Source organism: Barbus barbus (genome assembly GCF_936440315.1).
Source record: "Barbus barbus genome assembly, chromosome: 9".
Taxonomy (NCBI): domain Eukaryota; kingdom Metazoa; phylum Chordata; class Actinopteri; order Cypriniformes; family Cyprinidae; genus Barbus; species Barbus barbus.
In genome coordinates, this window is record NC_136737.1 from 30,626,653 (window position 1) to 30,647,212 (window position 20,560).

General features: G+C 38.8%; 2 protein-coding genes across 5 annotated transcripts in view; both read left to right on the top strand.

Moving 5' to 3' along the window:
- The window catches only part of LOC306874651 (NLR family CARD domain-containing protein 3-like), a 311,376-nt gene that overhangs the window by 163,487 nt on the left and 127,329 nt on the right, over nucleotides 1-20,560 (top strand). The window lies entirely within an intron of this gene.
- The window catches only part of LOC306874658 (NLR family CARD domain-containing protein 3-like), a gene marked incomplete at its 3' end in the record, with an annotated part of 195,623 nt that overhangs the window by 85,130 nt on the left and 89,933 nt on the right, over nucleotides 1-20,560 (top strand). For 2 of the 4 annotated variants that reach the window (XM_079424852.1, XM_079424851.1), the window contains 2 exons: nucleotides 1,491-1,664; nucleotides 1,749-2,943. The exons of 1 other annotated variant lie outside the window; for it this stretch is intronic. In XM_079424852.1, coding sequence (XP_079280978.1) covers nucleotides 1,491-1,664; nucleotides 1,749-1,755 — 181 coding nt within the window. Of the gene's footprint in view, nucleotides 1-1,490; nucleotides 1,665-1,748; nucleotides 2,944-20,560 lie in introns of those variants that run through there. One more of the 4 variants, XM_079424853.1, reaches the window with a different exon arrangement.

Below are 20,560 nucleotides of genomic sequence, written 5' to 3' on the forward strand. Positions count from 1 at the left end.
GAATACAGCTAGGATATTAACCACATGTTCATCTTCAAAAGCTGTTCAATTCGTAGTACCTGATGTACTTCATTCAATAAAGGCATATACAAGATAAATTCAGATAACCATAATGCCTAATTCGGGCACAAACTGGTTAAATTACCTAAATGTGCCAGTTTACGATACCTCACAAGTATGAAACAACATCATTAACTTTTATACACACAAATGGCATCGATATACTGACCATTTATAACATACAACGGCCATCGTGCTAATCGCGAGGCACCCATGCTAACCATGTGCTCAGGCCTGCTAAACTCGTGACACACTATCAGTACAATAAAACAAACTGCTTTAAACACACATAAATCATCAATATCATATTACACAGCGTTTATATTTAAACGGAAGGGTGTTTTGTGCATCTTGTTTTATGTTTACCTGAAAAGAAGTTTATAAAAGTGAATAAAGAAAAAAAGGAAAAAGAGCGCTGCAGTAATGACTTCTTTCGTTGCGTATTTACTCTGAATGAAGCTCATCACGGCCGCGCCACCTACTGAGGCGTGCAATGACGTCATGACGCAGGTATGCCAAGTGAAAAATAATGAATTCAATAAATGCACATAACACCTTTTAAGAACAGCAAATGTAACACTATTTAGCAATATTAGAAAAATATAAATTTTATAAAACGGATTCAAAGAAAATGAACCACATAAACATAACTGGTATTCAAATATTCAATACATCACATTAGCATAAATCTGTTGTATTTTCCTCTTGTTACGGTTTGCTGCAGGAGTTGTAGGAATGTGTTGTGAATCTAAAGGAACAAAAATTAATATGTTATTAGACACAGGCTAATAAACAGGCTATTGAACGTAAAATATATATTTTGTGGTTATCCTTGCACCCTCTGAGTAAGTTGAGACTGGAGAGTTTGTGATCGTGAGATTCATGACCTCCGGTCGGAGTCAGACTCAAACACAACATCGAGTCCCTGATGAATGAATAATTGAAAATATAGGATGTACAGAGTAATAAAATATCTCAATTTAAACTAACCAATATTTGTGATTAGTTACTAATTAGAAACACATTCTAAATTTAATGATCACTTGAGAATTGGAGTTAGATTAAAGCACGAGTAGTAGTCCTTCACACATTATACCTTCATCCACGCCGCTGGATTTCATCATTGAGCCGATTAGTGATCCTTACAAGACTTATATATCATAGTTACACTATAATGTTACTCTTATTTTAACATTATCACCTGTATAGTACTACAAACGGTTTGAGGAGTGAAAACGATGAACTAGTTCAGCATCACAATCAGGAATCATGTAGAGTGAGTTAAATTAATGTCTCAGCTGCTGGCAAGATAAAATCTCTATAGCACCGATCCTGGTGTGAGAGAGAAAAGCAGAGCTCATACAAACACACTCTCACCCTAAAGCTGAAACACAATCTCAGAGATCATTCATGTTCTTCACTCTCTGTAGGCTGTTTAACTGCAGTATTGGAGAGGAAGGCTGTGCTGCTCTGAGTTCAGCTCTGAGATCAAACCCCTCACACCTGACAGAACTGGATCTGAGAAATAATAAACCAGGAGACTCAGGAGTGAAGCTGATCTCTACTCTACGGAAAGATCCACACTGTAAACTGAAGAAACTACAGTAAGTTATTGATTCAATGATGTAATTTATTATCTTGTATTAAAGCAGATCTTAGTGTATTTTATCTTTCTCTCTATTGTACAGTATTTGACGGTGGAAACTCCACAAGCTCCAAGCAAGTGAATCAAAACAACACGTCCTGAACAAGACTGTCACCTGGACATTAAGGCTGATACTGATCCAGCAGTTTCATACGTGAAGGATTTTGTTATTAATTTTTATTCAGCCTACATTTTTTTCCAGTCTCATGGGAACATAGTTTTTTTTTAATAATTAGATTGGACATACTAACTGCACTGTAAACATTTAGTGTGAAAGTACAGTATATTCCAGGTTAATAACTGCATTACTTTCACAGTAATTTCACAGTGGGACTTATCTTGTATTGAACTGCACTCTCAGTAATTTCTTGTAAACAAACAGCGTCATACTGTGTTTTGTGCTGTGCATATGTATGAAGGCTCCCAGCATGTAATGCAGCATGAATAAATCATGCTGTAGAGTTTTATTTTGAATATGAATATGCAAGGTCAAAGACAACAGTTCAAGACAACTTTATAATTTGAATTCACAGTAAAATACACAGTAAATGTGGGTGGTGATGGCGCAGTGGATAAGACACATGCCTTTGGTGTGAGAGACTCGGGTTCGAATCCACTGTGAGACACCGATGTGTCCCTGAGCAAGACACTTAACCCCTAGTTGCTGCAGAGGCGTGCGACCTCTGACATATATAGCAATTGTAAGTCGCTTTGGATAAAAGCGTCAGCTAAATGAATAAATGTAAATGTAAATGTAAAACAAGAACAGTAAATTACTGTGATGTCATTCAGTCATTTGTAAGAAAATTACCCAGCATGCTTTGATTTCACAATACATTTATGAATACAGTAATATATTGTAAAATACTACTCTTTAATCCTGTAAATTCCTGGCAATTTTTTTTACAGTGAAGATAGATTGGATGGATGGATGGATAGATGATAACCTCAAGAGAGAGTCATGAGATAAGATCACAGTTTACCAGCAGAGTGCTCCAGTCTCAAGGAGAGAGTTTGACATAAAACATACTGTAATAAACTAAATAAATTAAATATGTAAAACATAAATTATTTATAAATAGATCTCTATTTTAACAGATCTAACTATGACCCCTCTGGGATTCACAAATCTTAGTAAATCTTTGCTTTAAATATTTTTTGCCAAGCTTTTTTCCAATGTATATTATTCAATAAACTCATTATTCAGTTTTTCTTTTGTGGTAACTTTTTTGTCATGGAAATAAAATAAAATAAAAAAATACTGTTTAATATATTTATTAAGAAATTTATCTCAGAAATGTATTGTAAACAAACAACGTCATACTGTATTTTGTGCTGTGCATATGTATGAAGGTTCCCAGCATGTAATGCAGTATGAATAAATTGGGTCAAATATATCTTTACCCCTGAAAAGCACACTGTAGTTTTTTTTTTTTTTTTTTTTTCTGTGTTAAATAGTTTTGGTGTCTTAAAGTAAGTCCAGAGGATTACACTTACAAAATAAATATTAATAAGAAATACTTCAGTTGTTTCAAGCTATCAGGCTAAATTAACGACTGCAACAATTTATCCCCTGGTCATGCCACATCCCTAGAAAAATACATGTGCTGTTTATGATAATCAGTTTATTGCCAAAGCATGGCATTTCAGGACACAATGAAAACAAGCAACAGTATCCAGCAATATCCTGTCTTATTCTTATTTGAAGGGACATGTCTTCCTTTTTTATTCTTCACCTGTTCAGCTGTCATGTTATAAACAAACAAACAAACACAAACATGTTTGGTGTCTACTGAGAAGCATCACAGATCAGAATCTTAGTGAAAATAATGACTTACAACTGTGACTCAGTCCTATTACTATAAAGACAGCATTAGCATCTCTGGGAATGCAGTGATGAGATTACAAGTCAGGTTTTGGAAAATAACTTTTCAAATTGAATAGAATGGGACAAATCAGTTGATTAAAATAGCTGTCTTTCATCACTCACCTTAGACTGAGTTTGATGTCTTTGGACTTCAGCTGTTGAGGTGTCTCAGGCTTTAGATCAGGAAGACATCCAAGATGTGCAATTTAATGAATGGGCTCCCAATACTAGGTTTGTGGACAGTCAAAAAGTGAGATTAGATGCAGATTGATGCATGTGACTCAGAAGGAGCAGTAGAGCATCCTACAATATGAGTTGACCTTAATTAACCTGTTGTTACTCTGTACACAAATCAACTTATTTTGCTCTATTGCATAAAATGACCAACTTATAGCACAAGCTGTGTGACAGAGCAGCACTGGTTTACATACATCCTTATTGTTTCAGTTTTCTTACCTGCTAAGGAGCTGTGGGTACACACACACCGTTAGCGCTCAAACACACCACAATTAACCCATCGTTTACATCCCTACCATCTGTTACAGACCAAACACACACATGCACATGATAAGGGGCCTATGAGACGGCCTTGGGTTTACCCATCACTTTACCCCATGATGGTCATAAATACTGCGTATGAGTGAAAAAGAACATTTTGCTTATAATTTTCATTTTTTCATATTTAAAAAAAAAAAAATATATAAATATACACTCACCTAAAGGATTATTAGGAACACCTGTTCAATTTCTCATTAATGCAATTATCTAATCAACCAATCACATGGCAGTTGCTTCAATGCATTTAGGGTTGTGGTCCTGGTCAAGACAAGCTCCTGAACTCCAAACTGAATGTCAGAATGGGAAAGAAAGGTGATTTAAGCAATTTTGAGCGTGGCATGGTTGTTGGTGTCAGACGGGCCGGTCTGAGTATTTCACAATCTGCTCAGTTACTGGGATTTTCACGCACAACCATTTCTAGGGTTTACACAGAATGGTGTGAAAAGGGAAAAACATCCAGTATGCGGCAGTCCTGTGGGCGAAAATGCCTTGTTGATGCTAGAGGTCAGAGGAGAATGGGCCGACTTTGACTGAAATAACCACTCGTTACAACCGAGGTATGCAGCAAAGCATTTGTGAAGCCACAACACGCACAACCTTGAGGCGGATGGGCTACAACAGCAGAAGACCCCACCGGGTACCACTCATCTCCACTACAAATAGGAAAAAGAGGCTACAATTTGCACGAGCTCACCAACATTGGACGGTTGAAGACTGGAAAAATGTTGCCTGGTCTGATGAGTCTCGATTTCTGTTGAGACATTCAGATGGTAGAGTCAGAATTTGGCGTAAACAGAATGAGAACATGGATCCATCATGCCTTGTTACCACTGTGCAGGCTGGTGGTGGTGGTGTAATGGTGTGGGGGATGTTTTCTTGGCACACTTTAGGCCCCTTAGTGCCAATTGGGCATTGTTTAAATGCCACGGCCTACCTGAGCATTGTTTCTGACCATGTCCATCCCTTTATGACCACCATGTACCCATCCTCTGATGGCTACTTCCAGCAGGATAATGCACCATGTCACAAAGCTCGAATCATTTCAAATTGGTTTCTTGAACATGACAATGAGTTCACTGTACTAAAATGGCCCCCACAGTCACCAGATCTCAACCCAATAGAGCATCTTTGGGATGTGGTGGAACGGGAGCTTCGTGCCCTGGATATGCATCCCACAAATCTCCATCAACTGCAAGATGCTATCCTATCAATATGGGCCAACATTTCTAAAGAATGCTTTCAGCACCTTGTTGAATCAATGCCACGTAAAATTAAGGCAGTTCTGAAGGCGAAAGTGGGTCAAACACAGTATTAGTATGGTGTTCCTAATAATCCTTTAGGTGAGTGTATATTTTCTATTTATTTATCTGGTTACACTACTTTTAGCATTATGTTTCAACTTTTATAAATTAGTATGTTGTGTGTTTTTCAGAATGTATGCTAATGTATGTTTTACCATTTGGTTCCATCACTGATCTAATATTGTCTGAGAGTCTAATTGTGTTTTTCCTTATAAATGCTACAGCGTCCATATTTTCTTCAGAAGTCAGAAAGAGCTTTATTATCAACTATGTTTACACACACAAGGAATTAGACGACAGCTTCCAGTGCAGAAGAAATAACTGATTTATTCTTGATAGGCTTGTTATATTGTCAAATGTTGCATTGTTGATGGTAATAAGTTCAAGCATGTGGCTGACCCTACAGGTTTATTCCTAAACAGATGTTCTCTTATAAACAATACAGTACTGTACGAACGGTTTGCGAATCGGTTCGACTGAATCACTCAAAAGAACGACTCGTTAGCGAGTGGCCTCCTGAACCCGTGATTTAGCGCCGCCTGTCGACCGACCGCAGATCGCATCTGCTCCACATTTTCTGTAGGGGGAGGCTGCAGACCTGGAGCAGGCAGTTTCACGCCCCTGTTGTTCCTGATGCGTCCAGTAGGGTCCTGTAGGGTCCAGCAGGGGGAGGCTGTACAGTATGGGCCTCAGAACAGAGTCTAGAAGCGACACGAATAAGAGGTATGTAAAATAATCAATAAAATTATTATTGTTCAGCAGTTGTGCAACGTTTAAAGTTAAATGATTTGCTAAGAGTTGATGTCAATTAGTTTTTAATATGTTAATAGATAAAATGTACTTATCGAGGGTCAGGTAAATAGTAACATTTGCAGGTAACGTTATGCTGTTTGTTTTCTTTGTTTAAAGAAAGAGCTTCGACTTTTGTGTGTTCTGTTTTGATTGTTATCTCTTGCAGATTGGAAACTCGTCTGAAGAGGTTTGAGCACATGTATAAATCTTTTTCACATTATTTTATATCAGCTGTAGTTTATCTTCTGTAGTTCTTCATTTCATATTTGAAGGGCAAGTGGTAGTCTGCTTAATTTTTCCTTTTATTCTCACAGGGCAAAGACATGGACACTGCCAACATGCTTGTTATTGCCACAATCCTCTAACCCACTCTCCAGTGAGGATTGAATACATAAATCATACTATTTGACATCTACCAGAAGTCAGAAGTCAAATAAAAGGTATTCTTTATTGGTGTTATGTGTGTTTTTTAGGATAATGCTTTCATGAAGGATGCCCTTGTGTTCCCTGCATGAACACAGATCATTATCTGTTATGTGTAAGATTTGACATGGTGCCAATATAATAAGGCAAAGATAATGCAAATGTGAAATGGATTGTCATAACACTTTTATATGCATCCCTATAGATACAGAAGCTGCTCTGAAGAGAGACCCTCCTTCTAGTCTCCATGTATAGTCATCAAAGCCTGGGTTTGGAGATGACCAGCACAGAGACATCTTTAGGTCCAGAGCTAAGGGACGATTGCCGCGTTCCTATGTCATATAACGTCAACAGTATGCCCTCTACACCGGGCTGAACCCTCCAGTCAATCTCCCTCAGCTGAGCTTTTCTGCTTTCTTCATTAAAAGGTTGCTAGAAAGTTGTTGTACTTTATTGCTGGACATTGAGTTCTAACAATAAGATCTGAATACTAATGCTGTAATATTTCAATTTCTGTTAGCTTGACATTCCTGCAATCAGAGTCTTATTGAGCAGTTTGAGACAGAGGGGTATGTGTACTAGTTTCTGATCATCTCAGTTTGTTCTTTCATCCTTGAAGTCTCTTCCTTGCCAATGGAAATAACTGACCAAACACAGCAACACAGCACAGATGAAAGATGCAATAAATCATCGGTATAGTCATAAGCCATCAATCATGCCTCGTCATTGTTTTCATAATCACCTTAGTCAAATTCCCACATGGCAATACTTACATTTCTATTCTTGATAACCAACATTCAAACAATTTAAATGAAATTAAAACATTTTAAATTATGAATCTGTTTAATGTTTACTGAGTTGTCGTATTGGGGGGTCAGCAAATTAAAATGTTTTCTTTGTTTTGAAAGGCAAGGCAGTGGCCAAAATAATTCAAAGGGGCTTTACACTGTTTCCAAGCATTCCTCCGAGTCACCTGTGCCGATATACACTGAAGATCAGGAGCAGACTGATGCAATCCACTCTCACCCGACTTCAGTTCTGGACAGCACACCCACAGTGACCACATCAAATTCATCTGAATGCACTTCTTCCAGAGGTGGGTCTCATGTGTTAGCTGAGCTCTGCATTATGTCACATTCACATTGTTTTAAATGTCAAATAGTTTATCCATAATGTGAGACCATTGCTCTAAAAACAATGTTTTTTGTGGTTATTATAGAAGAGACACTTTTCATTTTGTTGTCAAAAGCGAAACATGTGAAATTATACTTGTCTACTTGGGATGTGTGATCAATCTCAGTTCTTTCTCTGGTGGTCCATTATCTGTGCCTGGCTTTTGTGGAAAATCTGTCCATCCTGGAGGCTGCGGAGAAATGTCTGCGAGGACCTGTCATTTACATAAGGTACTGTAAGGATACTATAAAGGGAAATGTGGTCAAACATGACATCCTGCCATTATTCACAAATAACCATTTCTTTCTACAACTATCCAGCTTTAGTTTTTTTCCAGTGAGTGGAGCATTTTGACCGATCAACAATTAAAAGAGAGTCATCAACCGGAGTCATCCTAGTTCATGTTTTTAATAAATGGTGTTAATAAGATTGTTGTACACAAAAAAGTAGTCTTTTTCTTCTCAGATGGTTAAATGGCTCTTGTAATTTTAGAAAGGGGTGAATTGTGTTTGTCTTTATAAAATGCTTTGTAGGACACTGTTCTGTAGCTGTATGACAACCAATAGTGAATACTAAAGCATAAATAAATATTAAATATTTCATTGATGGTCCATATGATTATTCTGTAAGTCTGATGGGCTGAATATGGTTAATATCTGAATGTAACTTTATATATAAATTCACAACAACATATATATCACTCCATCTCCTGTATGAAAACCTGAATATATAGGCTACAGTAGATCATGTACCATTACATTGTCCATTTGATCCAAATATGTATATAATTAACTTTTTAATTCACTAATTAAATGTTTAATGATCATTTGTTTTTATTTTTTTCAAAAACACTTGTCTCCTGTAGGCTATGTATGTAGACCAACATTGAATATTTGCAGATATTTTAATCTGTAGTGCAGATCATCTGATATCTTAATGTCATTTTTATAAATTCACACAAAAACAACAAAACTCTCAATTAGTCAATGTTTATGTACGGGACGGTTATTAATGAAATTTGCAGCGTGGTGGTTTAATAATTGATCTGTATATCCTCCTCCCCCTGCTGGACGCATCAGGAACAACAGGGGCCTGCTCCAGGTCTGCAGCCCCCCGTATAGCCAAAAGTGGTCTCGTCGACATTTTCTTCTGCCTTGCGCCAAAAGGTAAGCACTTTTAATTTGTTAAAACATCATTTTAATATTTGAGGTTAATAATTATGCTACTATTAATGCATAAATTGTAGTTATCTTTAATTTTGTGTAATTTGATTGGTTTGAGCTCGGAAATATCGAATAGGCAAGTCAGTATGTTGGAGAAATGTGCTTTTTCATCTCAATGTGGTAATGATAAAGTTTAAATGATGTTACTTAATTAGATTTTCAGCTGTATTTAGCTTTGGTATATCCGCTTCATTTGTTTTTTAATGGGGCATACGTTAAGCGGACTAATTTTTATGTGGTACTGTTCAGCTCAGGAAAGACTAAATGTGTCCAACGGCATTAATTAAGTTCTGTGAAGACAAATGAGTTGAAGGCCGCCATTGCATCTTTATTGAAGCCACGCAGATGGCGCTGTGGGATGAGCTTAACTCAAAGAAGTCAATTAAAAACAGTCTTTGTTTTTCCTTGTCAATAACCCACAGAACGGTGTATAGGAACGGACTAGCAATATATAGGAAGTTTGGCTAACAACAGCGGTTTGGTTAGCAGAAATAGCGGGTGAGTATTAGTGATTGAATTCTTGACAGGGTTGAGTCATGATGAACTTGTGTAATACTTCTTTGCAGAAGACGCCACACACACAGAGAGGAGTGGAGAGCGCACACACACCGCCGACTGGGAGCTGAGCCTCAGGAACTCTGGAGCAGACGAGGGACAAGATCCTGAGGGTACAGAGAGCAGGTACTTCAAGTAGCAGGTAAGTAAACTTCGCAGCTATACACACAAGAGCTTGGAGTAGCTGAGGTAGTCCTCCTTCGTCAAACAAGACCAGACATCGAGTGTTTGGCGGTGTGTGTCTTTATGGGGAGCAATAACGAGGAGCGTGATGAGGAGCAGGTGAGTGTAATCAACACAGGTGCGAGTGATACTGTGATAATGTGGTGGCAGAGGGGGTATTCCAGAAAGCAGGTTATGTGACATACCCGGGTAAGTTTAAGGGTAAGTTAGTGGATAATCTCAACTTTCGGTTCCAAAAACGGAGGTAACTTTCTGGGTATGTATGTAACCATAGGAACTTACTCTCTGAAGATAACCTGCTCGGTAGCAGGTTATGTTCCAGGGTTAGTTTGTTTCAGAAGGTTACTGAGCATGGCGTGCCCTTTTGATGACGATCCTGTGGACGTGGCGGCACAAATTATACGAGGTTTTTTTCGCCGGGAGAGAGTTATAAGACCGCAAATTGATGTATTTTAATTTCCTAATGATTATTTGAAAGAGCGTTATCGATTTTCAAAAGATTCGTTAATTTATTTAACACATCTCTTGAGACCACATATTGCAAATGTCACAAACTGCGGGTCTGCGCTTAGAACAGAGAACATTCTGTGCATATCACTTCGGTTTTTCGCGTCAGGGCATTTGTTGTACAATGTGGGCGATGCAGAGCATGTGGGAAAGGCAACTGTGTGTAGAGCCGTTCGCACAGTATGTCTGGCACTTAAACGATTCTTACACACGTTTGTACAGTTCCCTGGCCATAAACCTCTGCGTGTTATTAAAGAGGAATTCCACAGAGTGGCAGGTTTGTCCTTTGTAGTAAAATCTATGACGCATATTAAATATGTAGTCATACTATTTATATCTATACATGTATTCATCCTGCACACACACACACTTTAAACTTCCATATATGACTTTCTATTTCAGGATTTCCAAATGTAATTGGGTGCATTGATGGCACACACATTCCTATTAAAGCTCCTTCAGTAAACGAGGGAGACTATGTTAATAGGAAATCTAGTCATAGTATCAATGTGCAGGTAACAATTTCATTTTGGGTTCCTAATTTTTTGTCTTGTTAAAATCATTAAACTCATTCCTTTTTCCCACTAACTATAGGTAATATGTGAGGCAACCCACATCATTACTCATGTGGAGGCAAAATGGCCAGGATCTGTGCATGATGCCAGAATTTTCCACGAGTCATCATTATGTCAGTCATTTCAGGAGGGTATGTTTTGCTGTATACAATTTTTTTTTTTTTTTTTACTATATTTGTATTGTACACTTGAATCATTACAGGACAGTACAATGGTTACTTGCTGGGGGACAGAGGATACCCTTGTCTGCCCTATTTAATGACACCCTACCCTGAACCTGATCCCGGACCACAGACCCGCTTTAACCTGGCTCACAGCCGAACACGGGCCAAGGTGGAGATGAACATAGGGATCCTGAAGTCTAGGTTTCAGTGTCTGCGTGGGCTCCGGGTCAGTCCAGAGAGGGCATGCGACATCATAGTGGCTTGTGTTGTGCTTCACAACATTGCCGCTATAAGAGGAGAGATTTGTCAAAATTACTTTTATCAAAATGTTTGCACTGGTCTGCTCTGCAGTTCATTTCTTGAATTCCTGCAAAACAATGAAAGTATAATAAAATGTTTTTTTTTGTTGTTTTTTTTTATTACAATGCTTTATATACACACAACACTTTTAACATGCAACAGATTAATCAGAAGTTCTCACCTTAAGGCGATGCTCCAGTAATTCAATTTCAAGTTTTGATTTTTTAATTTGAAGCTGTATAAGGTCCATCTCCATGTCACTTTTTCTTATTTGTTTTTGAAGATGGACCTTATACAGCTCCTTTGCTGGCAACTAGGAAGGCCAAAAAAGTTAAATAAATGAGATTCTGTCAGAAAATAAAAGTAAAATATGGACAACTGCACTCAAATTCTTACTCCGGTTAGATTGTGCGTTGAGGTTGAAGGACCTTCATCTGTGGGCAAATCCCCAGGTATGTACTGTGAAAGGACAATGACAGTTTGTTACTCTAATGTAAAAAGGGGGCATGCATTATAATGGTGTGCATCATACCTCAGTGGATCTACCAGCATTGTCCACTTCTGTCACAGCAGATGTGGTCTCTTCATCGTCATCTTCATCCTTCAGTGGAAATATGCAAGTATACATTATCTGGCAAAAATAAACATAAAAAAATATCTAAAAGCAACTAAAGGTACCTGACAGTACCTGACAACAAAACACTTACAGCTGTGACAGACTGTGCTCTTTCTGTAGGGTCCAATAATACAATCCCTCTGTCTGTATTGTTACATTCCGGCCCAGGGAAGTAACAAAATAAAGGGTGCAGAGTCCAACAAATAAATTAAGTCTAGGGGTTATATAATAAAGAAATTAAATGTACAACAGAAAATAAACAAACAATAAAGAGAAAAACAATACGAAGGTCCAGCTCCTGAGGAAAACCTCCAGGATAGGGGTCAGCACCCTTTCCCACAAAGGACAGCCATCTTAAATACTGCTTTCCAAATTCAACACAGGTGTGGATCTTTATCTGGCAACCTATAAGAAAGAAAAGAAAACAACAGAACAATCCCAAAACAAAACTGAGCCGTAACAGTATCTATAAGAAAATACAACCCATACAATTCTCAATATTATCAAAGAGAAACCAATAATGCAGGAAAAAATATCAAAGCAACATAACTAAGACCACAGTAGCCTATACATCATATGTAGTTAAATAATGTAAGCCTGCATAAAAACGTTAAAAACATGTTCAAAAAGCCTTTATAAGTGACAGAGAGTAATTTATTAAGTCATAATGAGAACAAATCACAGTGGCAAACTTACCTTTCACCATGTTACTTGTGTGCATGGTGTGTGTGATGAAGTGCCCCCTGGTCGCCCTTTATTAAGGGACAGAGCCAGCTCCTCAGATGGGGTGAGGGGAGGTGGTGGTGGGCCTCCGCCAGTTAGACGGGCTTCAGCCTTCTTTCTATTAGCTACATGACAGAAAGAATATACTAAATCATGTTTAATAAATAGTTCAGTAATTGTGTAATCAAATATTACCTTTTTGCAGAATGTTTTTGTGTTTCATTTTGACTTGGCTCAAAGTTCTTCTGGCTCCAGAAGGATTACACCTTATTAAATAATAAACCATATATAGTCAATATACACTGGTATTTTAATCTAAAGAAATGAATGGCAGGAAAAGTAAATGCTTTCGTAGTGATTTAACAGTCAAAAGGATGCGGAAGGGCTGTTTAATTATTGTGCACTATAATAAAAGGGGAGGCAATATCAAATTTGCAATTGAATACACTCACGCATTTACTCTGTCTGTTATTTTTTGCCAAGCCAACTCTCTTTCTTTAGCCCATGCAGCCGTATTGCTTTTTTTCATTATTATTGGCTTGAATTCTTCGTATGCGTGCATTAAAACCTCCAACTCCGCCTCAGTAAAGTATGCCGCTCTCTTTTTTTCGTTGTCATTTTCCATTTTGACTCGTGAAATCGGCGATCCATTGAAAACGCCTTTATGCACGCGCATTAACTCTGGGTAACCAGTAGGAGGTTGATTAAACTAACTCTTCTCAGGTGTTTTGGAACCGACATACTCATGGTATGCGGGTTTGCGGTAAATCAACCCAGAGGTTATGATTTACCAAATGGTAAGTTAACCAAGCTTTCTGGAATACCCCTCTGATCTGTAACATTCTGTTATTGTATGGTAGTTTTTTCTCTGACCATAAACTACAATAACACTGACAGGATTGTGTCTCTGTTACAGGAGATTGCTCCGAGCACTAACAGTGATGCTGACTATGAGGGGCAGAACCATCAAATGACCAGCTGTCCATTTTATTTAAATTAGGTAACTCAAAATACATTTGATTTTATATTATATTTACATTCCTGCATTTGCCAGATGCTTTAATCCAAAGCAACTTGTGCTGTATTATGTACACATTTTATTGAGTTAAGTTACCCAAACAGTATTTTCAATTACTGCTTTTTTATTATTATTATTTTCTAGTTTGTGCTCTGGATCATATCATCTGCAATACATTCCAGTTGGAGGTGGAATGTGGCTTCAAATTTACTGATAGACATGTGTGGCTATTCTCTACATCTACAAATCCTGCTGTCACAGACGCTCAGTTGCACCAAATTCACCTTCATAATTATCTTTCTCCTTTTTTAAGGAACAAGCTTCTCCTGTGCAGTCAGATCAGTCCCTGTCTTCATCCTTCGACTCCAGGGACTCGCAGGACACACTCATTATTGAAGAAAGGTCTTCCAGTAAAGAAATGAGACTAGATGATGGAGCTAAAAGGTGGGCAATAAGTTTTTATTACTTATGCATTTGGGGGACTGTTAAACTCATAAATCTTCTTAAAAACAACATTAATTTGATCTCTATAAGGTAAAAGTATTTAAAATTAAGTATTGTTTGAAGTAGTATTTTTATTGTTTATATACCATATTTATGTTTTTGCTTTACTTTATTTAAAAATAAAAATAATAATACTTTTTGCAGTACATCACCAGCAAGGAAGATGATTGAAAACTGTGCCAGAGGAATTGTATGGGATGATATTAGACTCAAAATGATTAATAGATGCATGCCCAATTATCCATGTACTGCATCAATTTTATGCATGTATCTTACTAACCACAAACAAATGTCTTTCAATTTGAGTCTGTGGAATTCAGGATGAAATGATTGTGCAGCGATTTGAACAAATAAAGACATGTTCACGTATAAAAATGTTCTAATCTGTATTAATACATCATAAATTGCTCATGCAAAAAGGAATCTGTGCATATGTGGATCAGGTGACACACGTGCATTTATTGACATCTTGTTCATGTTAATCTTGTTCGGTTCATTTGGATTTTGAGACTTCATTTTCGCAGTTTGCAGTATTTCACGACGCCCACAAACATAGCTACCAATGAACAAAGCCCAGTGCAATTCATTAATGTGTACACGATTTGAAAAATTCTCAAATGTGCGTCACTACACTGAAACAAATGCTTTTCAATCAGTGTCTGCAGTTCAGTTAAGAATTACATTAATATGCAGCATTTTGTTCAAACAGAGACTTATTTTTGAATACAAATGTTAGTATCATAATTTGTTCATGTAGAGATTAAAATGTGCATTTGTGGATCAGGCGACGCACTTGCATTCATTCACATCTCTTCTGAGTCGATTCTATTTGATTCATTTAATTTTGAGACTTTCGTTCCGCCCGTTTAGCCTTGCCCAATCCACACGCACACAGCTCGCGATCCACACGCAGTTGAGCCGAAGAACATCAGCGACCACTAGATGGCACTAGCCCCAGTCACCATTCTGTACGCCTTTATGAATGTTACATTGTGTTTTCTTTGTTTCCTTTTGGTTTGGCTATTAAAATAATAATTATATAAAACTGGTTTTGTGGTCCAGGGTCACATATTTTATTTACTTATTACTAAACTGTTTTCTGAGTCAGTGTTGGCTGCAAAGATGAAGATGCTGATTTGCCATCTCCGCAGTACGAGAGAAACGCACCTTTCATACACTTACAGTAGCATATATAATGAGAGAGTGTTTGTTTTGGATTTGAATCAGTTCTTTTAAAGTAGACATTTCTACAAGGCTATATTTCTCTTGTCTTTGAGGTAAGATAGCTTGAGTTTCTCTTCATTTTTGTTCCACGCTCCAGTTCGACTGAGACAGCAGAAAACGCAGCCTGTTTTCTTTATTTTAAAAAAGCACAAATTTGTTGATATTGTAAGTGCACACAAATAAAAGCAGACTATACAGTTTGAATGGTTTGTATGACCAAAAATGTTGGCGTATTTTATTTCTGATGTTCGATTGCGCACAGTCAACAAAACATATAGATACACTAGAGTCTAGATACACTGGTTAACTAAAATAGTTCATAGTACAATCCATGCTGATAAGCCTGAGCTCGGGCCAAGCATCATGTTAAAAGGATGATTTTTCTGAATGAGAGATTTTTGACAAATGAGGGAGTAAGAAAGAGGAGTGTGGGGCCAAACAATAAAAAACAACACATCTCCAGAATAAAGTCATTATAATGCAAGATTAAACTCATTAAATATCCAGAAAAATTTTGAAATAAAATGCTGAGAATAAAAATTCAATTTCGAGAATAAAGCCGTTGTATTTCGAGAAAAACTGGCTACTTTAGGATCATTGATGGTTGTGTACGCCTCCATCCATAGAAAGGACTGTAACTGTACAGCCGTTAATGCTGTATGGTTTTAGTTTCAGCAATGTAATAAATGTTTTAAGTCTGACGTCGTTGATCATGTTTTCTGTTCTGTTTTTAAGACACCAGATGGGATTTAAAATGAGAGAATTTTTCACTATTATAGATGTAAATTAACTCTACATAAGTGAAATATTAACACTAATTAGAGTACATTTCCCTGCAGAGTTAAATTGTGGTAACACAGAACAAACAGAGTTAATTTCCCCTAGTGTTAAACTCTGGTAGTGTTCATTATTTACTCAACTAGAGTTAATTTAACTCTGAAAATTTTACACTATGACGAGAGTCAATTTATCACCAATTCTGAGTGGGACCAAATACACTCGGGCCCAGTGTTAAGTTTAACTTTTATAGAGTTCATTTAACACTGAAATATTTAGGAGTCATGAACTTAGAATTAACTTTAGACAAAGTGTTCTCTACATGTTCAATGAAAGACAACATTTATACTCAAACACCTAACTGAGCATAAAAGATGTTTTATTAACAAGGTTCAGGAGGAGCTCGATCAGATAATCAGTTAATTTGGCGCAGGTGCAACTCGTTTATCTAACGATCCTAACGAGCACAAAGTGTATAAATATGCAGTCTGTCTACCTCTGTCCAGTGACAGTTTTCCTCACTCCTAATCTATTTTATCCCATATTAGGGATAGGGGGAGTTCTCTGGGTTCAGGCCATATTCCTCCCCCAGGACAGCACACCCAAAATATGCTAACTATTTGCTATCAGATTAGATGTAAGGGTGAACTTGTGACAGGACAGTATAATACAGACACACTATTAAGCATAAAGAAGTTAATTTAATTGATTATATTATTATAAGAAACTGAATACAGAATTGCTCTGAACAGTTCTTCTAAGCCAATGCAAAATGTTGATTTCAGATCAGTCATAAATCCATGATGAAGCTTTATAGGGAAGAGGATACAGAGACACCAGAGCTGACTGAACAAGCAAGAGATGTCAGATAATAAAATCACACAATGCTGCAAGTCAATCTGATGCTGTTTGTGAAGCTGTTTAATCAGATCTTAAAGGATTTAATGTCTTCTTTTATTTCAGTTGATTTGATCTTCGTCTGTGTCTGAAGTCAGTTGTAGTTCTTGTGTTTCTCTTTCCTTCAGTGATTCTTCTTGATAACAGCAGCTGTTCATCATTAATGATCAATCAGCACATAATTATCTTTTCAACTCCAACCCTGCTTCAATGCTACTTTAACCCTCTGTAGTGTGGAAACACATGAACACTGAGCAGTGTGGGCACTTTGCTGTGAATTATTACAGAAACCTTACTTGTTTCATTCACGTATGACTGATGCATATGAATCACATTAAGTTTATTGATTTGTTTTATGTTAAAACTATGTAATCTAAATGGATGGAAAATTGTTATGCAATTGAATTACATAAAATGCAAATTTAGACCGAATCATTTTTTTGAGTGTAGCATCTGCAAAATACTTGTAAACAAATCTACTGCCCTTTTTAATGTCTTTTCTCCAGGCCAAAGCGATGCCCTTATTAGTTATTATTCATGGCAACTATTTGTTTCATTGATGCTAAATAGCAAATAAACTGTAACCGTAGTTGTGAACTCTGTCATTGAACACTTGTGTTACTGTAGTATAATTCTTCATGTCTGTAGAGGCGTATTATCTGCATGGGCATGTAGGCTGTGCTTTGTTGTTGTTCTGCCTTGTCCTTAAGAAGGTGGAGCTCAGATCAAGTGGTATCTGGGAATATTTTATGAATACAACATTATTATTACATAAGTAATTAGTATTCTGCAGTGTTTTAATCTTTAACTTTACCAGCTATGTTAAATACTCAAGATACACTTCTCACAAAACGTTATTTATGGAAAATGTGAAAAGTTCAGTGATATTATATCAAGAAAGTAGGGCATTTAAGTAGAAGCATGCAATGGTAATTTCTTCATCTCAAACAATTCATTGAAACAAAAGCTAACAGCAGTGGTGGCTATACCACAACAAAAGTGTCAATGTCTCAATAACTTGCCATCTGTCCTTGAGCATCAGTTACAGCTTGACACTGACGTCTCATGCTGTTCACAAGTCCACTTATTGTCTGCTGAGGCATGGCATCCCACTCTTCTTGAAGCACTGCCCTCAGGTCACTGAGGTTCTGGGGTGCAGGGTTACGACCCTCTGCACGACGACTCGGCTGATCCCATATGTTTTCTATAGGATTCAGGTCTGGAGAAAGTGCAGGCCACTCTGTTTGAGGTACCCCAGCCTCCAGCAGCCGTTCCCTGATGATACGACCTCGATGAGTTGGGGCATTGTCATCCATGAAGATGAAATCAGGCCTGTCTTGCTCATGCAGAGACACAATGAGTGGGTTAATGATGTTATTCAGGTAGTATTGGCTTGTCACAGTACCACTCACAAGGTGTAGGGCAGTTCTGTATTGACTAGACACACCTGCCCAGTAAAGTAGTGTGAGTGTGTTCAGTGCACCTGATGTGAGTGTGTGGCTCCACATGAGAAGTGCGTGAGAGACTGCGGGCTGCTGTGTGCTCTATGCTGTGATCTGTCGAGGCCCAAGTGACTTCATTCTGCAATGGAGATGGAAAGTGAAGACAAGTAGCAGTGAACGGAACAAGTGGTTTGCTTACCTGGAGCTGACAACGAAGTCGGAGTATGAGTGGATGTTACGGTTACCTGCTGTTCCCTATCAAGGGAACTTCGAACTGCGTCCTCTAGAGGTTGCTATGGGGAACTCCATCTACGTGACCCGTGTCTGAAGCATATATACAAAAACACCAAATATTGGCCGGCGACAGCCTATGACGTCACTCCCGGTGCGCCACAGTATAAAAGGGCGCCGGGAGAAAGCATCATCCTCTTCTTCGTCTTCAATGACTGCTTTGTTTGAAGCGTGTATTCACGAGGTAAGAACGTTTTTTCTTTTATTATGGCGAGCACTAGCAAGGCGTTTAAGAAGTGTGTGCATCCGTGTCCACGTTATCTGACACCTGATGACTCACACAATCTTTGCGTCTTTTGTTTGGGTGAAGAGCACGCACGCGATGTTCTCGAGGGAGCAGTATGCGTGCACTGTGAGCGTTTTTCCATGAAAACGCTCCGCTCTCGTTTGTCTCTCTTTTTGAGGAAAGAGGGGACAGCCATCTGCTTCCCGGGGTTCAGGACCCTCTGCTGCTGAGGCACGGAGGAAAATGAGCTCATGGGGCTCGCAGGTGAGTCTCGCTTGTGAGTTAGAGAGAGGGCTTTCCTTCTCACGCTCATCAGTCGCGAGCGAGGGCGAGCTGCTGGATGATGATGACGCCATTTCACTGGCGCCATCTGATTCAGCAGCTAGTGCTCTACTGGGCTCTGCCCAGGAAGAGCAGGAGATGTCTGAGGGTGAAGAAGTCGAGACTGAGCCCTCTCAATCCTCCTGCCCTGCGTATGAGGAGCTGTTGGAGGTTATGGAACGCGCCTCGGCAAGGCTTGACTTGCCGTGGAAGCGGTCCAGGGTGATGGCGCCGCGGGGTCGTCTCGATGAGTGTTATCTTTCTGGCCATAACCCCCCAGCTCAAGTGAACCTTCCTTTCCTTCCTGATCTTCATACGGAGGTTGAGAAGGAATGGAAAAAGCCGTTTTCCTCTCGTATTTTTAGATTTCAACATACTAGTTATGCTAATATTGAGGGGATGTGTGAGAACGGCTATGAGCGGATGCCTCCCATAGAAGAGACGCTAGCTAGCTATCTCTCTGAGGGCAAGGCGTCCTCTCTTCAGGTTCCTTCCTTGCCATCTAAGCCCCTTCAGATGACATCTCGCTTAAATGGTAAGGCATACGCAGCAGCAGGTCAGGCTGTCGCCTCATTGCACACGATGGCAGTGCTGCAGGCTTATCGGGCTGATCTGCTGAAAGACCTGGATAAAGGTCAGGGTCTTTCCCCTGATGAGGTGGCTGAGTTGCGCCGCACCACTGATTTGGCTCTGCGAGCCACCAAACAGGCCGCCTCTGCTATGGGCAGGTCCATGGCGGCCATGGTGGTAACAGAGAGACAGCTGTGGTTGAACCTGGCAGACGTTGGGAAGAAAGAGAGGGGCTTTCTTCTCGATGCTCCGGTTTCGCCTTCCGAACTTTTTGGTACCTCCGTCGAGGCGGTGGTTGAAAAGTTTAGGGAGGCGAAGGCGCGCTCAGCAGCTTTTAAAACCTGAGGATCAAAGATGGGTACAGAAGGCTAGTGTCGCGAAGGGAGGTAGGCAGAACCTGAGGGACGTGGTCTGGAAGAGGCGTTCACAACGTTCTCTCGCTATAGAGGGTTACTTTGAGCATGCTGCTCCCTCACGAGCTCTCCTTGTTGGTCGAGCCGGCACTGCTCCCCTCGATATAGAGGGTTATCTATGAGCTTGCTGCTCCCTCCAAAGCATATGAAAAGAACGATGTTTATAAATCCATGTTATGGTAAGTGCGCACTCTAGTCTTTGTGCACTTTCT